Source organism: Haliotis asinina, chromosome 11 (assembly GCF_037392515.1).
Source record: "Haliotis asinina isolate JCU_RB_2024 chromosome 11, JCU_Hal_asi_v2, whole genome shotgun sequence".
In the NCBI taxonomy this organism is placed as follows: Eukaryota; Metazoa; Mollusca; class Gastropoda; order Lepetellida; family Haliotidae; genus Haliotis; species Haliotis asinina.
Window position 1 is genome coordinate 57,464,659 of NC_090290.1, and position 20,379 is coordinate 57,485,037.

At 37.2% G+C, this 20,379-nt stretch overlaps 1 protein-coding gene across 4 annotated transcripts in view; it reads left to right on the top strand.

Moving 5' to 3' along the window:
• LOC137255678 (zinc finger MYND domain-containing protein 11-like) overlaps positions 1-11,382 on the top strand; it is a 47,531-nt gene extending 36,149 nt beyond the window's left edge. For all 4 annotated transcript variants that reach the window (XM_067793162.1, XM_067793163.1, XM_067793164.1 and 1 more), the window contains 4 exons: positions 3,400-3,534; positions 4,178-4,348; positions 5,700-5,885; positions 6,728-11,382. In XM_067793162.1, coding sequence (XP_067649263.1) covers positions 3,400-3,534; positions 4,178-4,348; positions 5,700-5,885; positions 6,728-6,850 — 615 coding nt within the window. In that variant the 3' untranslated portion in view covers positions 6,851-11,382. The remainder of the gene's footprint in view (positions 1-3,399; positions 3,535-4,177; positions 4,349-5,699; positions 5,886-6,727) is intronic.
• The last annotated feature ends 8,997 nt before the right edge of the window (positions 11,383-20,379 follow it).

Genomic DNA, 20,379 nt, shown 5'->3' on the forward strand with positions numbered 1-20,379 from the left:
AAAAGGCGACTATGCTTGTCCTGAAAGGCGACTAACGAGATCGGGTGGTTGGGCTCGCTGACTTGGTTGACACGTGATCGGTTCACAATTGTGCACATTGATGTTTATGCTGTTGATCACTGGATTGTCTTGTCCAGACTTGATTATACACAGACAGCTGCCATAATAGCTGGAACATTGCTGAGTGTGGCATAAAATTTAACTCAATCAGTAATATGGCTTTTACAATCCCCTACCATATTAGGTGAATCAACCCATCACCCTGCATCATATTGACTGAATCCAACATTTATAGGCTTGCTGCCTCTGACCAATACTGGCATGGAGAATTTCCATTTCATTTTGTCTCATTATCATACATATAGCTCAATTTCTAGTAAAACACACTTTTTTCTCAAATTCATACATTTAATTTGACAGTATGAGGTCACTGATACATTGTGTTGTCAAGAAGTAAAATATGTCAGGTATTCTGTTATAGCTTCCCTGAATAATGCATTAACTGCTGACTTGTTACTGTACTTGTTGCTCAGTATTCATAACATGTATGTTATTTGCCTTATGGTCCATTTGGTATAGCACTACAGAATAACAACATTAGTGTGATGTTTTCATACAGGTTTGTGTACCATTGTCAGGCAGGGATGACAGGAATACAGGAATTCCTACATGACAGTGGAAGAATCTGTATCGAAATGTGGCACTTACTCATTCCTGCTTCACAAAGCATCACACTGATGAAATAAAAGAAGTTTCCATAAAGTTTGTTTAACATCATACATCCAAACTTCTAAAAGGTTATTCAAAGAAGCTACTGAATAATATTCAGCCAAGTTGAATTGTTTTGCCAGGGTAGAGAAATAAGTGTAATTCAGGAGAAAACATGTATGCTTAAAAATAGTTTTTGTTCTTGTGTTTAATGTAGTTAAAGGTCACATGCAACGTAAAACACAACTTTGCAGATTCTGATACCTTTAGGTATGCACTTACCAAAACAAATCATGAAAAGTGCCAATTCAATCTATAAAGTTGAAAAAAACGCAATGGAAAAAAAAGCCATCGAAATCGAAATCGGAGTCCAAACGATTCACTAAATTCTACTGAAAACTAGTTTCAACAGCTGTGCTGTGCTGCGCCCATAACGTATGCGCAGTGAATAGGTTCGCGGAGCTTGAAACAGTATGCATGCTCGGAGTATGAGGTCGTGAGCAGTAGTCTAATCTTGGTTGTGTACACAAATAAGTAAATAATCTACTCGTTACATAAACAAGCTTGTTGACTGTAGTAAGCAGCTTCTGTCACAGAGAAAGCTCAATGTCTGGTTTATTGACACCTGTATGCCTGCCTGTCTGTCAGCTAAAGACAAAATACAATAGCCAGCTTCAATCATTGACCACATGCAATTTGAACTTAACACCTATCAGGCTCCACGCCATAAACAAAATAAATTGATTTATGACTCGTGCACCCGAGTCCAGTCTCTGCCACATTATGTAATTAGACAGGTGTGATACTTGTACACATGACAAGTTTTTGTGTCTGTGGGTTGCAAACAAACTACATCCATTTTTTCGGATGACTGGATTTGACGGAAGCTGGTGCAAACTCTTTCAAGTCCTGCTTTGTACTTGGACGAATGACACTTTCCAGTGATGCAGTAGTTCACCATCTCTGCTGAGATGATTTTTGATTTGATCGAACTCAAATTCAGAGAATGTGTATTTACAAACCCCATCATCTCTATATACATTCTCTAGGGATAACAACTTATTCTAGTTTAAATGATTTTGTTTGACAACAGTATATGAATCCATACTGAAACGATGCATCAAGTACAATAAAAGAAGCTGTTATCCATACAGAATCTTACTTTCTTGTGACTAGCCATACTTATAAAAGGCCCATCAAACGCTGAGGACTCATCTTTCTGTACACATAATGAGCCCTCAGTGTATTAGCAAATGAACCAGCCAATCGGAAGTCATCGTTACCCTTGAGTGCACAGCCACCCGTCTATGACTGGGTTCGGTCTCCCGAGGGCTTCGTTTCGAGGGAAGTAAGCCCAAGTACAAAATATTGCACTTTTGAATCGCGATTGTGCGCATATAATTTTGTTTATTTGTTTTTTAACAAGCAGCAATGTATATTCGATGTCATGAATAAGTGATAATTGTATTTTAATTATGTTTGATTTTTTGGTTGCATGTGACCTTTAAATAATGATTGTTTTTAGTTCAGTTTTGTCAGTGTTAGATTTTGTCTTGATATATATTGTGCCGCTTTTATTAAAGTCATGGAACCACACATGCTTGTCGCATTAGGCGACTAAAAGGAAGACAGGCTCGCTTTTTTGGCCGATACATGTCATCACTTCTCAATTGCATAGAGACTTGTGAAGGTCCCAGGGTAGAATAGGACTTCAGCAACCCATGCTTGCCATAAAAGGCGACTATGCTTGTTGTAAGAGGCGACTAACAGGATCGGGTGGTCAGGCTTGCTGACTTGGTTGACACATCACTGGATTTTCTGGTCCAGACTCGATTATTTACAGACCGCCGTCACCGCTTAAATATTGCTGACCGAAATGAAGGATTGCATTTTAAACAATCTAAAATACTCTTTACATTGGAACTCCTTAACAGACATAGTAATAATTCAGTATCTCCAGAATTAAAGACCAAGAAAACTCAATCTTCATGAAACATCATGAGTAAATACCATTTATTTCAAGTGTCAGTAGCCTGTTCTTTGCATTGAACGTTTGGACATTGTATGTTCAGGCTTATCTAAAAATACTGATGTGTATTGTACAATGCAAGCCAAACAATTCAAAGGAACGGGATATTACAGTGTTATTAGCTAACATGATGGTGCAACATTCCCTGACATAGACTCCAGTGGTACAGTAGTATTGTGATGGTAGTAGCAGGCTTCCTGTGCGAAGAGGGCTTACCTTGCCCTCATGAGTGAAAAATGATAGATGTTCTGCACAAGTCAGCTGGATAAGAAGAGAACCTCCAACTTTATCACTACGTATTTATTGCCTTTTGGCAATGTTTCAGTGCTGCTTCTTAGGCCGTTACCAACCTGTGTGTCTCCCTAACCTGATGTTTCTGAATTATTGCTAAAACTAGCTGCATGAATCAGTTGAAAATCAGTCACCATCACAAAAATGTTGTGCTTGAACTGTAGCAAGTATTGGCACTGACATACTTCTCAATTCTTTGGTGGCCATATTGTTAGGGTTCAAAGTTAATGTAAGACATCGTAAGTCCCGGAACAACTTGTAGCAATTATTTGTACACTAACACTTTTATCAACATAGGTCATTTTTGCAGACGAGTAATGAAGTATCCATCCTACTATCAAACCTCTCATCACCTGCAACTTCTCTTCCAGGCCTCATCTCCAGAGGACACGTTGGTAGTCACCTCCAGTGAAGACAACCAAGCTAAATCACCATCCAAAATGTCCACACCTCCACCACCACCACTAATATATACAACAACTTCATCAACGCAAACAATCAAACCAGTAAGTCCTTCAAGTTTCAAACTTGTAAAAGTGCAAAGTTGCACATGCATTTATGGTTGCAAAGAATCATTTGTGTCAAGATATATTTTAGATTTTCATCTTAGAATAATTTGTGGATGGTTTACATGACATGGAAATATTGTTCTCAGACCAGTCTAGGTAAACTTAAACTATTTGCAGTGTTAACTTAACCTACAGTGAGTGGTTCCAGATTATAGTAAGAGGTGTCTATTTGACAGTGAGACTATGTCAAATTTCAAAATGCAGTAGGTTCATTGCCTAATTATGTGGTCAGGCTTGGCAAGTTACTTGATGGTGGCATCATATCGTATACTAACTTGGTGAATGACTGCTTGCTCACACTTTCAGATTTCTGTATTGTCCACACCCGATTATTGATAGGACACCATTATATTACTGAGATATTACAGTAGAAAACAAACCTAAAGCATTTTCTGAACTGTAGACCAACAAAACCCTTGGCACATTCCATGGGATAAAAGTTGCCTATAGAAAGTCCAAGAAAGGAAACAATATATTTACAACAGCAGAAACTCTGTGACACATGTATGTTCCAAAAAGCTGTTGCAGCCTATTAGATGAGGTCAGCTTGACATGCAGCTGTTGATGGCTTGTGTTTCAGAAAGTGCATGCAGTCTCGGTGCAGACAGATGAAGTGAAGACGTCACCTGTACACCCAAGCAGTGGGGGTGTCAATGAGGAGAAGACGTCTAAAAATAACATTGAGTTTGAGACTCTGAAGAAAGAGCTCAAAGAACAGAAAGATCAAGCCCTTTCAAAACTAGAGGAAAGGGTAAGCTTGCCTCTATCTTTTATGCATTTCCGCTTTTATCTTTGATTTCTGGAGGCAAATTCTTCATCTGATTGTGTCCTGAAAAATCATGTATCCTTTGGGACACATTGTGAGCCTTGTACAAGCTACCCGAAAAGCAAAGGAAATATCAATTCAAACATAACATTGGTTACTGCTTGAAGTAGTTGTATTCTGGCAAATTTCATGGTCAGGCCCTATGTCCATTCTTCGGATGATTTGGTAAAGGTCTTGGTAATATAGCCTAATTTGTCAAAGTTTGTGAGAACGTTGGAGAACATGTATATTGGCACTTGAAAACCAACTGAAAGCTAAAACAAACAGCAAATTTACTTGCTCTATCCTTCAAACATGTCCAACTTTTGTTTTGGTTTTTCGTGTTACCCAGAGGTGATCAAGCATGTTGAAGGTCACAAACAGCATAAAACACAACTTTTCTGATTCTGATACCTTTAGGTATCTACTAACCAGACCAAATCATCAAAAATGCCAATTCAGCCTATAAAGTTTTAAAAAAACACGATGAAATATAGCCTGCGAAGTAGAAGTTAAAACGATTCACTAATTTTCCCCCAGCGCTGGGGTAGTAGTATATATATGGTTGTGCACACAAACAAGTAAATAATCTACTCGTTACATAAAAAAAACAAAAACATGTTGAATGTGATAACCAGACTGTCAGAGAGAAAACTCAATGTCTGGTTTATTGACACCTTTATGTCTGCCTGTCTGTCTACTAATGACAATATGCAATGCACAACTTCAATCATTGACCACATGATGCAATTTGAAACTATCACCTATCAGGCTATGCGCCATAAACAAAATAAATTGATTTATGACTCGTGCACCCGAGTCCAGTCCAGCTGACTAAGTGTATCGGCAAATGAACCGGCGGCCAATGAAAAGGCTTCGTTACACTTGAGTGCACACCCACCAGCTCTGACTAGATTCAGTATCGCGTCTGCTTTGTTTCGAGGGAGGTGAACCCAAGTACAAAAATATTGCACTTTTGTTTTGCAATTATATAATTTTGTTTGTTTGTTTTTTCTTTATAAGCAATGCATTTTTTATATCAGGAATAAGTGATAACTGTGTTTTAAATATGTTTGATTTTTTGGTTGTATGTGACCTTTCAGCATCAGTATTTCACTTGCATTTCTTATATATTTTTTACAAGGTGTTCAGGTTCAAGATTAGGCTGACTGGCTACTTTGTTTGTTTTGAATACCTGGCTGGGTTTTTTGTTTTCATGTTGATAGATATGTCATGGCTACTACTTTGATGCCATGCTGAGGGCAAGAATTAAGAAATTGGGCATGTTCCATTTTAGCTAAAGAAGGACTTTGAGGAAGACAAGCAGCAAGCAGTGTCACGAGCTCTGACCAATACGCAGCGTGAGATTGATCGGGCCAAGCGACAGGCTGAGGAGAAATGTAAGGAGCAGTACATGGAGGAAATGAAGAAACTGGCCCAGAAACACAAGCAGGACATATCACAGACCAAGAAGAAGCAGTGGGTAAGTAGGCACTCAGGCAGTAGGCACTCAGGCAGTAGGCACTCTCCAGTAGGCACTCTCCAGTAGGTCCTTACACAGTGGCTCATTCTGTGTGTTTAGGAGAGTCAGTGGGTACTTATTTAAGGGGCAGTAGGCACTCGGGCTGTTACTGGGTTAGTCAGTGTAGTCATAGAAGAGTTTGGTAGTTGGGCTGCAGGTGCTTGTTTAAAGGGTCAGTAGGCTGTCAGGCATTAGGCAATTACACACTGGGTCCGTCAGTGTGTTTTTGAAAGTGAGTGAGTGAGTTTAGTTTTACGCCGATTTTTTAGCAATATTCCAGCAATATCACGGCAGGGGACACCAGAAAATGGGCTTCACCCAGTGTACCCATGTGTGGAATCGAACCCGGGCCTTCGGTGTGACAAGCGAACGCAGTAACCACTAGGCTACCCCACCGCCCCTGTTTTTGAAAGAGTTTGATGGGTTGGGTACTATCTAGTGCAAATGTTGGAACTTAGGTTCATGAACAGCAGGTACTTGATGTTTGACAATGGGCAGTCAGATGGATGGACAGTAAACACTAGATGGTGCAGCAGTAGGCAAGGAGATAGTTTAGACAGTTGGTATTTGACGCTAGCTAAGCAGCTAAATATGTTTAAATGTGTATTGTTTCATAAGCATTTGAATCATAACTATTTTGAAACTTTTTTATGTTTTTTAAATTTGTAGATGGAGTTTGTTGTCTATGAATGAAGTCAAATTGATGTGGGACAGAACTGTCTTTATGATGTTAGTAAAACTAAATTAAAATGTGATTGTTTGTGCTGTTCTTGTGACTGATTTACTTGGTGCTTACATTTCAGTGTTTTAACTGTGAGGAAGAGGCCATGTACCACTGCTGCTGGAACACATCCTACTGTAGCGTGAAATGTCAACAAGAACATTGGCACAAAGAACACAAACGCGTGTGTCGGCGGAAACGTTGACGTTATGCCCCGCCTAGTCATCAGCAACTTTCAGCACCATCTTCAACATCATGAACATAAATTACATCAGTCATCGTCTACTACATTGCTTTCTCATCATCAGCAATATTCAACAATTGGATCAGTCATTGGTCTTATCTTGATTCAGAGGATGTTGCTTTTGTTACTTATCTATCTTCGATATATTCAACTGGGCCCAGTTGTTCAAGCTGTTATCTTTTAACCGCCCATTAAGTACATTTAGCTGACTGTTAACTTATAACAGAGGGTTTTCTGTTTGTGCAAACCTCTGATTACTTTTTAACAGCACTTCTCTGTATTTAATTGACTGTTAACTAATGGCAGAGGGTTATCTTGTTGCGCAAAACTCTGTTAACTTATAACTAGGCATTCAGTGCTTTTTGTCAACTTAACTAATAACAGAGGGGTATCTTTTTTGTTCTAAACTCTGTTATCTTTAAACAAAATGTTAACATGACATTATGTTAACACACATAAGGACCAACTCTCAAAATGTTGTTCATACCTCATGCTGTTAGGAGTTAACCAACAGTTACAGATAACTGAGTGTTGAACAACCGGCCCCTGAACAGGTAGATTAATGTTTGATTAATGTTTGGAACTTTGTGTATGATGAAGACCATGGTGAATGTGCACTGGTCAGTAGTATACATTGTAGCATGAACAGAAACTGATTAATGAACACTGTTCATTATTCAGAGTGATTGTGTAGTAAGTTGTGCTTCTTTCACATCCCATTCCTGTATGTGGAAGATACAGAGATATACCAAACACTGGTCTTGGGAGGAAGATTCATTTGTGCAGAATTGTTCAAAATTTTGGTTTTTCCTTATTTTTGCTTCATTACTAGGTATCCCAATCTTAAAACTAAGGAAATTAGGTAGAAAGAAATATCAGAATTGCGATCTTTAAAATGACTGTTTACAATAAGAATTAAACTAAGTTGCTGCTGTCATGTTTTAGAGTTATAATGTTGATAAAGACACAAATCAGGACAAGATTATATTGATATAGTCACTTGTTGACAAAATTGGCAGTAGTGAACGTAAGTCAAAGTTTCAGGCCCATCTACTGGCAACTCAGGGCCAGGTTTTGGAATAATGGCCCATGATTTTTACTTATCTTAGATCTTTGTATGAATTACTATGGAATCCTTGAAAGCTGAGACGAAATAAACTACTGGATGAAGCAGTACAATATCATTTAGGAATTGGTTTTATGTAAGGACACATGTATCTAAACTTTAAGACTCTCTTGGCAATACAATTAATGTTTGTACTTGATGGGTTTTCAAGCAAGTGGTAGTGTAGGCACAAATATATTTGAATCTGCTTTGTGAGTGTCCAGTTTTAGAAAGTACCAATCAGCTGGAGAAAGAGGGGCTGTTGGTCCAAGAAACTTCATGTTTGCCAAGGATATCATTTCTTTGTGTATGACCAGTCATCATTCAACATATATGCTGTCATTCATCCCCCACACATGTGCATTTAACTATAAGCTATTCAATTCCACATGTATATGGCTTTAATTTGGTCAGAGACCAGTCATCCACTAAAGACTTCATAACCAATTCCTTCTTGTTTCGTGTTCAGATTTCATGTCAGTAGAGGTAATCTGATCAGTCACATATTTTGTTGTACTTGTACTTTTTCATTCATCTGTGAACTATTCTGGGTCGATGATATAAAAGGCAATCGCACAAAACATCAAATTACTGTTACCAGCATGTTTTCCAAGTGTCACTTAATAATACAAATAATGCGTATGGTGTGATGTCCAGAGCCGATGTGTTAGTCAAGTAATGGTTTGCAAACAGGCAGCTAGAAGCATCTCTGTTTTGAGACATTTAATTTGCTATGATATGTGAGCCCTTGGCTCGGATCTTGCCTTATCATTTACAAAGCAGGACTTTGGTATTGTGTTCGATTCAAAGTGCTTGTCCAGCCTTATGTATCCCACTTATGGCTGAATTATATCTCCTGGCTTATATGTCTGGTACGTCAGGTACATTTCTATGATGTTTTGTCTTCTGACAACCTCTTCTGAGGTTGTATTTTACAACTCATTTAGATTGATACGTTAGAAAATACATACAAAGGAGTTGTTATTAGATCAAAGTAATACATTCTGTACCTGAAGTCCAGAGTGGAACTCGTATGACTTTGTATAATCTCTTCAAAGATTGAATTATTAGATTTATTTTGATGTTGATATCTTTAGGAAGTAATTACATGATAATAAGTGTGTTATAGGGCAGTGGTTTGGGGCAAATAATTTTCATTGCAATATATAGCAATTCAGGAACCTGTATTGCGATATATCCTGCACTGAAGTGTTTGACAATAAGTTACCATGCTAGTACATGCAATACTATTGTCTGCATATTAACTCCTTAAAAGTATATGTTTGTTCTGAAAACAATTTCAAAATGAGAATGGCTAGGATTTTTTTTTCTTTTATACAATTTTTAGTATTTGAAATATGTTGTTTTGTCAATTAAGTGTAAAGGGAAACCTCTGTTTTGAATAAGTGTCAGTATAGAGTTTAACTTAAACAAAACGGTATTCACAGAATTCTGGTATTTGTTTTACATATATACTGGGTCAGACAAAAAGCCTGTGACATGAAATGTTTAAAAAGCATGTTGCTGTATGCTGGTGATACTGTTTATCTGGTAGGATAAACATGACTACTGCACACTAATTCATGTTGGGCTGAATGCATTCTGTATTAAATGTTGATTCTCCCTTATTCACACAGTTTAAACCAGTGAACAAAATGGACAAAATAATTGTTTTTCATCCACAAGGTGATGAATATTGCAATCAAAATGCTGACAGTTAAGAATCTATGTAAATTATCCTTGTGATCAATGAGAAACATCTGTTCAGTTTGACAGGATATATGACGGCGGGAAATCAGCGAGTGTTATCGCACAGAACTGTGTATATATCAGTATCATATGTAAATGGGGATCAGTTATCTCCACTGTCTACATACAAATGGAGAATGTATTTCAATCTTTTATTATTTTCTGATAGATTTTGATGTGACATTTGCAATAGAACAGTCATCCTTGTTACGAGATATGAGAGCTGAGTAATGCTTCGTCACTTGTAAAGTTTATGCAGAGTTGGGCTGACTGTAGAGCTGAGAAACTTGGATAAATGATGTATATATGTTGGACTCAGACGCAGAAGTTATCAAACTGGTCTATGCTGCTTGTCATATTCAATCTTTATGAATCAAAATATAAGCTATTATCTGTAGCTTTGGACAGGTTCCATTGCAGACAATGAAACATTTACAGATCATTTCTTAGATCAATCAATCATCACTTGTCTGAATATTTGAAAGGTTCATTTTTGGTATTGTCAAGTACATCAGAGTGAGGATAGTTACCTGGGCTCTTATAGCATTCTTATCGCTACGACTGATGAAAGTCTGTGATACAGTATGAGACTTAACATCACCTTGCTATTACTATTGCATCATTGAGCAAGGCATAGGCTCCCCAAAATGAATTCAGCACTAAGACTGACAGAAACCCATGTCAGTGTATGGGAGTTCAAACACAGTATGATTTCTATTGCATTTCAAGTGGCAATTTTAGAGGTTGCTCATCCATAAAGTGTATCTCTCTACTTACGCATTGGTGAACAAGGCAAAGGCTCCACAAAATGATCTAAGGACTGTAGCTGCCATAAGTTTGGAAGGGAGTTTCAGTCATCCTAGCGTTAGATCATGTTGTAGAGCAAGACCCAGGTTCCCAAAAATCATTTGACCTCTATAAGTCTGTGATGAAGTATTTGGGTCAAGATCATCTCAGGACATTAATCACTTGAATAGGTTTCTGTACAAACATCAGAGAAAGCAGTGCACCTCAGGACACCTGGCTCTTAATACTTGTTTGTTTTGAAACGTCCTCAGATGATCATGGTTTGACTCAGGTCCTTTCCTGATCACTTTTGTAAAACCTCAGAGGTCCACAGTAAAATTCTGAAACAATCATGAAATAGATCAAATACCTGCAGTCACATTGATTGTTCATCTTGTCTTTCTTCTTACCTAAACTCTAAACTGCTGAAATGTTATCCAAAGCCTGTAGGAACCTGTCTACTCATTTCTACTTGGTGGGGTAGCCTAGTGGTTAAGAAGTTTGCTCCTCACACTGAAAACCCAGGTTTGATTCCCCACAAGGGTACAATGTGTGAAGCCCATTTCTGGTATCCCTGGGCGTGATATTTCTGGAATATTTGCTAAAAGCTGTGTAAAACTAAACTCACTCACTCACTCTGATATGTATTGTTAGAAAATTGTTGGTGTCTATGCAAGTCCCACCAGAATTGCTTGATAGTATGTTGCCCTCATTAGTCTGTTTAATTGGTCATTACCTTGCAAGATTTTGACATATATTTTTGTATATATAGACTATTTCTCAGTGATCAAGATCATTGTGTGTTAAATAACATTGGATCTCTTACCTCTGATTAAATCAACTGTAACATTGATCCTGTTGCTTGTATTAATTAACTATTGAAATAGAAAATCACATCATTAATTTATTTCTTGTTTGTTTGAAAACTCTGGAATTCATCAGTGGACAGTGCATATTCAGAGGAGGATGGACATTTTTCTTGATCCTTACAAAATTACACCTTGTCCAGCGAAGCTCTGGTAAACTGATTGTCAGCAATCCTTACTTATTGTGAAATGCTATCACTGGATCGGTTGGTCAGTCTAACTGACTTTGATGGCATGTCATCATATTCAATTAACTGGATCCCGGCTTTATTATTTACAGACCAATGTCGTTTAGCTGGAATATTGCTGAATGTGGTGTTAAACAACAAGCAATGAAATTGAAAGCAGCACAAGAACAAGACTGAGGTATTCTACTAGGGGACATGTGAAACAGGAAGCCAGTTTAATTTTTCTGGGAAGTGTTTCTCTTTGGCTTTATAGGAAGTAGGAACTTTTATTGAACTATAGGTATTTAATATGTATACTACTCAAAACAAGTTAAAAACTTCCCCAAATTGGAAGGCTATGTTGTGATACCGAACAGACATGGTGTGACATGCATCACCAGGAGCTTTCCTCCCATACTCAACTGGTACACTCTTATGTAACTGGAGTACTGTTTAAACCACCCACAAACCCAACTCACTCACTCACTCACTCACTCACTCACTCACTCACTCACTCACTCACGCTGTGTTAGTGTATGAAGAGATGAAATGATATCTCTGCTCTCTGACTATTGAACCTTGTCATGAACATGATCACTTCAGGAAAAAAATATTGGGGTTCACAATGAAAATGGAGGCATATATATTGTGTGATAGTATTAGGGGTTAGTATGTTCTCTTTTGTCCATGTATATAAGTACATGTTACAGGTTGCAGCTGATTTTGTTCATCTCTTTGATAATGACAACATTGGCACTCTGAAACTACCCCTGTACAACCTAATTCTAATTAGGGTGACAACACCAAGCAAGGGAAGCCCATTCATTGGATAATACCGTTTATCACATTTGTATATACTGAACAACAAAAGAAATGCAATCTTTGAACAAATAAAATCTAAATGTAACCATTATGTTCATGTCGTCTATTTAAACATTTGACAAAGAGCCAGTTGTTTCTTTTGCTGTTCAGTATATTATGAAAACTAACAAGATGTGTTAAGTCTTTTAATCTTCTACACAACTGAGAAAAATAGAACCACCCAGTTGTTTCATATTGCTATACGAAAACTCATCTCATAAATGGTGATATATAGTATATATCATGCCATGACAAATAAACTTTTGGGATATGAAAGAATCTAGTGGTCCTTTACTTTCATTTGGTTACATTACTTGATATGTGATAACTATCAGCTTTGAAATGAACCTTTCAGATATATTTATAAGGTAAGCTATCATATTTCAGCATTTTGTAGACCATACAATGATTGTTTTCAGGTGCTTCTAGCAGGTGTTAATGTATTTCACGTTTAAGGGTTGGTTTCCATAGTTACAATGCAAGACCAAGCCGTTGTATTTTATGTATCACCATGTACAGATAACTTGTATAATGCTTCACCACCCATTCATTATTTTATATATAGTCACAGATATTGTATATTTTCATGGTTAACAATGTGAGAACGCTCAAAAGATGTGTTGAAAGTTGTCCCTATTTTCTTAGATTTTGTTTGATGGATGACAAAGCCATGGGTAGGTCTTGTAACCATGGCAACATACCTTGCCCTTGCTTACAATTCTGAATATTGTTTATCTGTATGAAACAAAACATTGAAATTTTTATCTCCTGTTATGCTGAATACTGACTGGAGGTAAAACTGCAGCACGTGTGCAGCCTTGAGTTGATCAACCAAAAAGCTGTTTCATTCAAACAATTTGGATTTTGAAACTGTGTCAGAAAGGAATAATGCAGTTACCAGTAAACAGGTTTTGTGCAGCAAGTGTGAGTATAGTGTTCAGTTCCCATTGATCAAAGCCAGTCAGAAATGCTGTGAGAATTTTCATAATTGGTGACGCAACTGATTTCTTTTTTTAACAAATGACAAGCATCCAGACACTTTTCCTGTACCATGCGAAATGACCTGGAATGAAACTGTAAATTTTTAAAAATTTAATCTCTGAAACAAAGACAAATAAAATGGTGTAGATTCAGAAGTAGGTATTAGCATTTTTATCAGAGTAAACTGTTACTGCAACTTCGAGATATGTATTATAAGATAATTTTTTAAGATTTTATTTTTATTTGAAGTCTTATGTTACATACAAAAACAGGCACCCATGGCACAAACGTTACCCATGGTAGTGTCCAGCACATGCAAGAAGGGGTGTGTAAGCTGTGTTAGAGAGAACAAGTGAACATTTTATGTCAGTTTAAGAAGCTATTGTTATGTATGATGATATTTATTGTAGGACTGACTTTAGAGATCTGAATATTATGGACTCTTATTTTATCATATTATATTATTGGGTATTTATGTTTTAAACTGGACACTGATGTTGACACTCATTCATGCTCACATCCACTAAATGATTTCTGAGCTCCAGTAGCAGACAGATCAGAATCGTGTGAGTCAATATAAAACATTCGCCTGGTAAAGAAGTTGTTGGCTTTGTAAAATGTTTCTTTTAATGATATGTTAGTTGAGAATACAGTGCTAAGGCCAGACCAATTTTATTTTATTTCTGGTTTAACGCATCCGCTGGTGGTATGTTTACACTAATAAGGAAAAAATGAAAATTAATTACACCTACTTAAAAAATATAAAAATATATCCTTGTGTTTATATTGGGCAAAATCGTAACTTTACTAGATATTTTCATAGGTGTTTTTGTTGTTTTTTGGGTTTGTTTTTTTTCACATAAATTATCAAAAGTAGTAGTATTAAGAAGAATATTACTTTGACTTTGATGTTTAGTGTGGTCTAAGCATTTATGTTCATTCCACTCAGTCTGAAGACCGGTGGCATTTGAAATATGGAGCAGTTATTGAACAATGACTCAGGGCCATCATATTGTATTTCCTGTTTTCAGATCTTCAAATCCAGTATGCCAAAAAAAATGTTGATTAAGATAGGGTCCTATAAATAAAACCTTTCATCATATTTGAAATGATTAATTTTGGGGGAACTATGCTTGACAGTCAAGTGTCCAGATTGGATGTCTTTTATAGTTTTTATGAGAGGAAGTGGAATGTTCTTAACATTTTTACTACCATATGTTCCAAATGTCAACCCATATGTATATTGTGGAAATGTATTTTAATATATTTTGAAAGTGTTGAGAAAGGAAACCCCTGTGTGCTTGCCAAGACATGCTCATCTGATGTAAACAGGTTGTGGAATCAGTCAAATGGATTACCCCAAAGTCCTAACCATTGAATGTTTACAGTCAATCCTCATCTTGAACTCAGATTTATGAAATCCTTTGGTGTCTCACAATATTTCAAACTTTATCCCACTTTTTCACCTGTATTGCAAGGCTAACAACACAACTATAGGAATATTTACATGAATATTTGTAATGAAGGGATGCACCAAGGGTAGGATAAGTATCAGTGACATTGTTTTCACTAATTTACAAAGGGCATTATTTTGGGTTCATGCTTGGCAGTCAGTTCACTGCAAGTGCTCGATTGTCATCATTGTATGTGAAGCAGCTCATAGTACTTATGAATGGACTGTGGCTAACAGGTTAAAGTGATCTCCATCATTCATGACATCGCTTGCTAATTGGGTCTCTGTGATGAGCATGATTAGACTGAGCTTGTTTTTTATTATGAGATTAGGAAACTTTTTTCTACTTTGTTTTCATTTTCTCAGAAAAACAGGACATTTAGAAAAATCAAACTGCAACCAGAATACTGGAATACCTTGCCCCTGGCCAAGGCAGCTTCATTTAATTTGGACAAATGACTTTCTTAGGTTTGATCAATATTTTAGGTTTACCTTTGCATGAATGCAATTTACACAGTGTGAACATTTTCTTATATTTGGATAGGTGGTTTGTTTGCTTCTCTACAAACCTGAACAGACTTTCCTGGCTTTGTGTTAGATCAGCATGGTAGTTGTCCAGGGTAGTGTGCACTCTTCTTCCACCTAGTGGTGATTAAAGATTTGGGTTGTCACGCCAAAGACCTGGGAGGATTCCAAACATGGGTACAGTGATATAGTGTACAGGGGTGTTTCTATTACAGCACTTGTTATATGTGTATCATTGTTGATCTTTATGATGTTGAAATTAAAGATATGAATATATTTTCAGTGATGAATCATTTGCCCTACAACGTATAAAAGCATCAGTTCAGATACTGTTTCCATGTACACTTGTGTTCATAAGTTTTTAGGTTAATATCACTCATTATTCCAAGAACCATTGCTTTGAGATCTCTTGTTCATTATGCCTAAGTTGATTAAGTGAATAAAACAAACAAATATATTTTGTTTTCTTTATTTTCTTTGCAATTAGGCCACAGGAATTTTCAAAAAAAGAAATGATATCTCATTACACAGAGATATTCTTTGTGGCAGTATTTTGATTTTGTTCAAAACATCAGATTAATGTGATTGTCACACTTGAATTATTTTTCTTGGTTTACATTTAAGTCAAAGTTAGCGTATTATATATACTGAGGATAGATCCCAGAAGAGATTTCACGCACAGCGTTAGGACAGTACATTTCTGTGTTATTGGGGTGGTGGAGTAGCCTAGTGGTTGAAGCAGCTGCTTCTCATGCCGAGACCCACATGGGTACAATGACTGAAGCCCAGCGCTGGTATCCCCTGCTGTGATATAGCTGGAGTATTGTTAAAGCAACAGAAAACTAAACTCACTCACTTGCTTACTCTGTGTAGGTCAGAGTATGGCCCAGGAAATGTTTCCATAGCAGTCTTGGTATGAGACAACTATGTGCCAGATGACTTTGTTCTGAGCGCAGGGTCATCATGTCCAAAGTTTAAGTATCCACATAGTACCATTTCTGGTGGCCCCCTGTCTTGAAATTGCTCTCTCTCTCTGATGGAGAACTGATGGCAAATCACTGAGACGTTAGTGTTGGAAAATTCATGAAAGGAGACTTGTTAAACCAACCTGAATGGATCATCATTAGACACATTTTTGTATAGCATTAGAAGTGATATTGATCATGGCCTACTGGTCACAGTTAAAAATATAAAGAATTCAGAGAATTCATGGTGAATCTTGCAGTTCTATGTTCTCTTTGGTGCTTGAAATCTTCCATGCCAGTCCATTCTTAATGACCTTTGTGTGTGAATGTGTCATTACAACTGACTGTATATATATGAGCTGAAGTTTGAGGGGAAAAAGCAGTTTGTAGAAGGGGGTCAGCTAATCTAAGAGATACAATTTCATGAAAGCATTTTTCATTTCATCAGTACCTTGTCAGGACAATCTTACAGGTTAGTGGTACATGTGCCTGGCAGTTTACGAAGATTACAGTTGCTTGGGTATAAATGATCAACGAAATACATATTAAAATATCCAGTTTTGCTTATTTCAAAATATTTTGCTCTTGGTCATTAAGTTTCATGCCTACCTATTTACACAAAATAAATCCACAAAACAAACGATGTTATATAATCCTTGCAAAATGACATGTGCCAGTGCGATCAGCTGTTTCCTGTGATTTCACATACCGTGCCTGAAGACTGAGATGTGTTTTGTGAGTCAAGTTTTGACCTAATTCAAATATTAGTCATTGACATAGCTGTACTGGTATATTTTTCCTGAAATGGCTTAGTACTACTAGCTGATCACTTGGAACTTTAGTTTACCAACTGTTTACACACTCACTTTCCAACTCGCCCACTCACCCACCCAAAATTATAGTATTTGCTCATTATTCCCAGGACCCATGCTCCTACATGACTGTAATGCACTCCATTTCTGGTGGACCCTGAAGATCCAGGTTAGACCTGATCTCCAGGAACCCAGGCTTATAAGAGTTGACTTACGGGATCAGGTCATCAGACTGGTGTCATCGTATCCCAATTTCATGGATTGATGCTCATCTTGATCACTGGATTGTCTGGTCCAGATTCTGTTATATACAGACCACCACCATATAGCTGGATTATTGCTGAGTGCTGTCTAAAACTAAACTCAACTCAACTCACTCACTGTGACTGCGTTCTGTGATGGTGCTGGAATATCAGGTAAATGTGGTATTTAACCATCGTCACTCTAAGAATGTGGAGCTTCCTCCTGCCAACAGGTTGAATATCCTAGTCAGGTTGAAACACAGATTTGATTTCTTCATTGGCATAATATCTGAAGCCATCTCTTGTTCTCCAGCCATGATATGGCAAGAATGTGCTAAAAGTGTAATAAATCCTTCCTTGCTGTCAGTTGTATCTACAGGAAACATGGAAGCTGACATGAGGATCCCTTAAGCTGAAGACAAACCGGCCTGAACAGATCCAGGTTAGAACTGGTCCACACCAGCCTTTGTTTGTTGTGAGAGTTGGCTCATGTCATTGGGTGGTCAACCTTGCTGACTTGGTTGATACGTCATCATATCACAGATCAAGGATAATGATGCTCATCAGGTATAGTTTGGCATAGACTCGGTTGCTGACAGATAACAGGCATATAACTGAAATATTGCTGAGTGAGGCGTTATACATCAAACCAACCAACCATCTATATACAAGAAAATCAAGTTGTATGGATAGTCAGCTTCTTGCAATGAGTGTGATGTTTCAGTAAAGTTACTAAAACCGTTATCAAGCATCAAATGCTTGATGCTTAATAACAGTGTTAGTATCTTCACTACTACTTATCAAGCATCAAATGCTTGATGCTTAATAACAGTGTTAGTATCTTCACTACTTCCAAATGCCTCTCATAGAAGTCATCCATATGCAGCATCTTGTGGCTCATGATGGTCGTTATATTGAGTGTTCCTTAGGTGACCATGGCCCCTCAGTGAAGGTTTTGGGTATACAGTGCTGAGGATATTATCGGTTTGACACATGAGTGCTTAAAGGATATGCTATTCTCTACTTGCCTCATACCGCATGTTTTTGTGCGTTGCTTGGTAGACAACTGACAAGCCTTTGCATGTATTTGTTATGTATTATAATTGGGCAGGGTATGCTGGTCTGTTTGGAATCACCTGGTATCAGTTGGAACTGAAGGATATCAAGAATGCCATGTTTTCATATGTGAAAGCATGTGTGTTGGTAGCTTACACAAGTCAGTTTTAGTCAGCTTCAAGAAAGTTTACTTTGAATAGCGACCCATGAATGTCTGGGTTAGAACGGGCCTTCACCAACCCATGCTTGTCGTGAGAGGATGGGGTGGTCAGGCTCGCTGACTTGGTTGACACATGGTCATATCCCAGTTGCGTATATTGATGATGTTGATCACTGGATTGTCTGGACCAGCCTTGATTATTTACAGACCGTCACCATATGGCTGGAATATTGCTTGGCATGGCATATAACTACAATCCAAGCAACTTTGCATAGTCTTTCGTGACAACTTACATACCAGTATGACCATCATGACTTCTTGATATAGACTTACGATGATCGTAACGTTTGTGTTCATGGTTTGTACTTGAATGTTGGGGCAGTGCAGTAGTCAAATGGTTAAAGCATTCACTTTTCATGGACAATTCCTTATATGCTGACAGGACCCAGGCATAGAGCACTAGTTACACAACCCCAGATTCAGGTTAGTGGGAGCAAGTAGAAACACACATCAAGGAATATGCTGTACAAATTCTGTGATTTTATGAATATTACTCACTGACGACATTTTAGTTTTACAGATTTGTAGCAAGAAAATTACAGTGTAAGTGATATCTTTAAAAACACCAAAAAGCTCATTTTGTTAGCAATTAATTGTGTAAGTGGCAGCAGGTTGGTCCAAACAGAACTTTTGTTTCTTTGGTTATTTTTAATGTTTGTTTTCTGTTTATGATGTTTATAGCTGTGAAGCGCAAATAATTATTGGATCAGCCAGATAGTTTTGAAAATTGACATTATATGTATTTTCTTATCTGCATGATGGCCTCTGTCAGTGGGTAGACTAACTGTACATTGTGAAAACTGATGCCCAGTTTTGATAGCTTGGTGAGACAAAAATCACTGTTGTATGATGCTGCTTGTACACTGCAATATTTCTTTGGAAGGAGTGATTTATGCAAATGTCTGTCATGCCCATGCTTATGTGGCCATGTGTAAAGATCATCCATTTTTCCCATGTAGCCTGTACTGGCCATTTTGTCCCTGCAACTTATAATGACTGTTTGTTACAATATGATGAAAATGTGTCATCAAAAGTTGAGAAGAATAAATGTGGAAATGAAAACAGCATGTGTTTTTTTCATTTGGAGATCAAGATGTTACCTTGTCGATCATTGCTGGCAAGCAAAAGTAATTGTCCATCATATCAGTCACTGGATTGTCTCAGGTCAATGAAACATTTCTTCTTCATTAAAAATTCATAAATTTAAATAATAATGAATTTAAATAATTTGTCATTTGATGTCTGGGTGAGGGTGGGATGGCAGTGAGTGTGGGAATGGAGAGCAGTATATATACGTTTCAAAACCAGTAATAGGATGAACATCAAAATCTTGCCAATGAATGAAGTTATTTCTGTGTATTTACAAGAAACAGGTATCATTTAATACATTATTTTGCATAGTAATAAAGATATCTTTCCATGTCTGTGGCAGAAACTACTGGGACTGTGTAATTGTTAAATAACATTGATTGATCATATTGATTGATCATATTGACAAATTTCCAAAGACATCTGTATCCGCACATAGAATGGTTTAGTACATGAACTAAAGATGCAAATGAAATTAGGGGTTTTTTTTAACTTGGTGATATTTTCATAATGTAAATATTTTCATGATGCATGTTCAACAAAACATGAAGACATTTCAAATGTGAAACAAATGATAAGTATGTATATTTTCTTGAATGGACTGTGTGAAGGA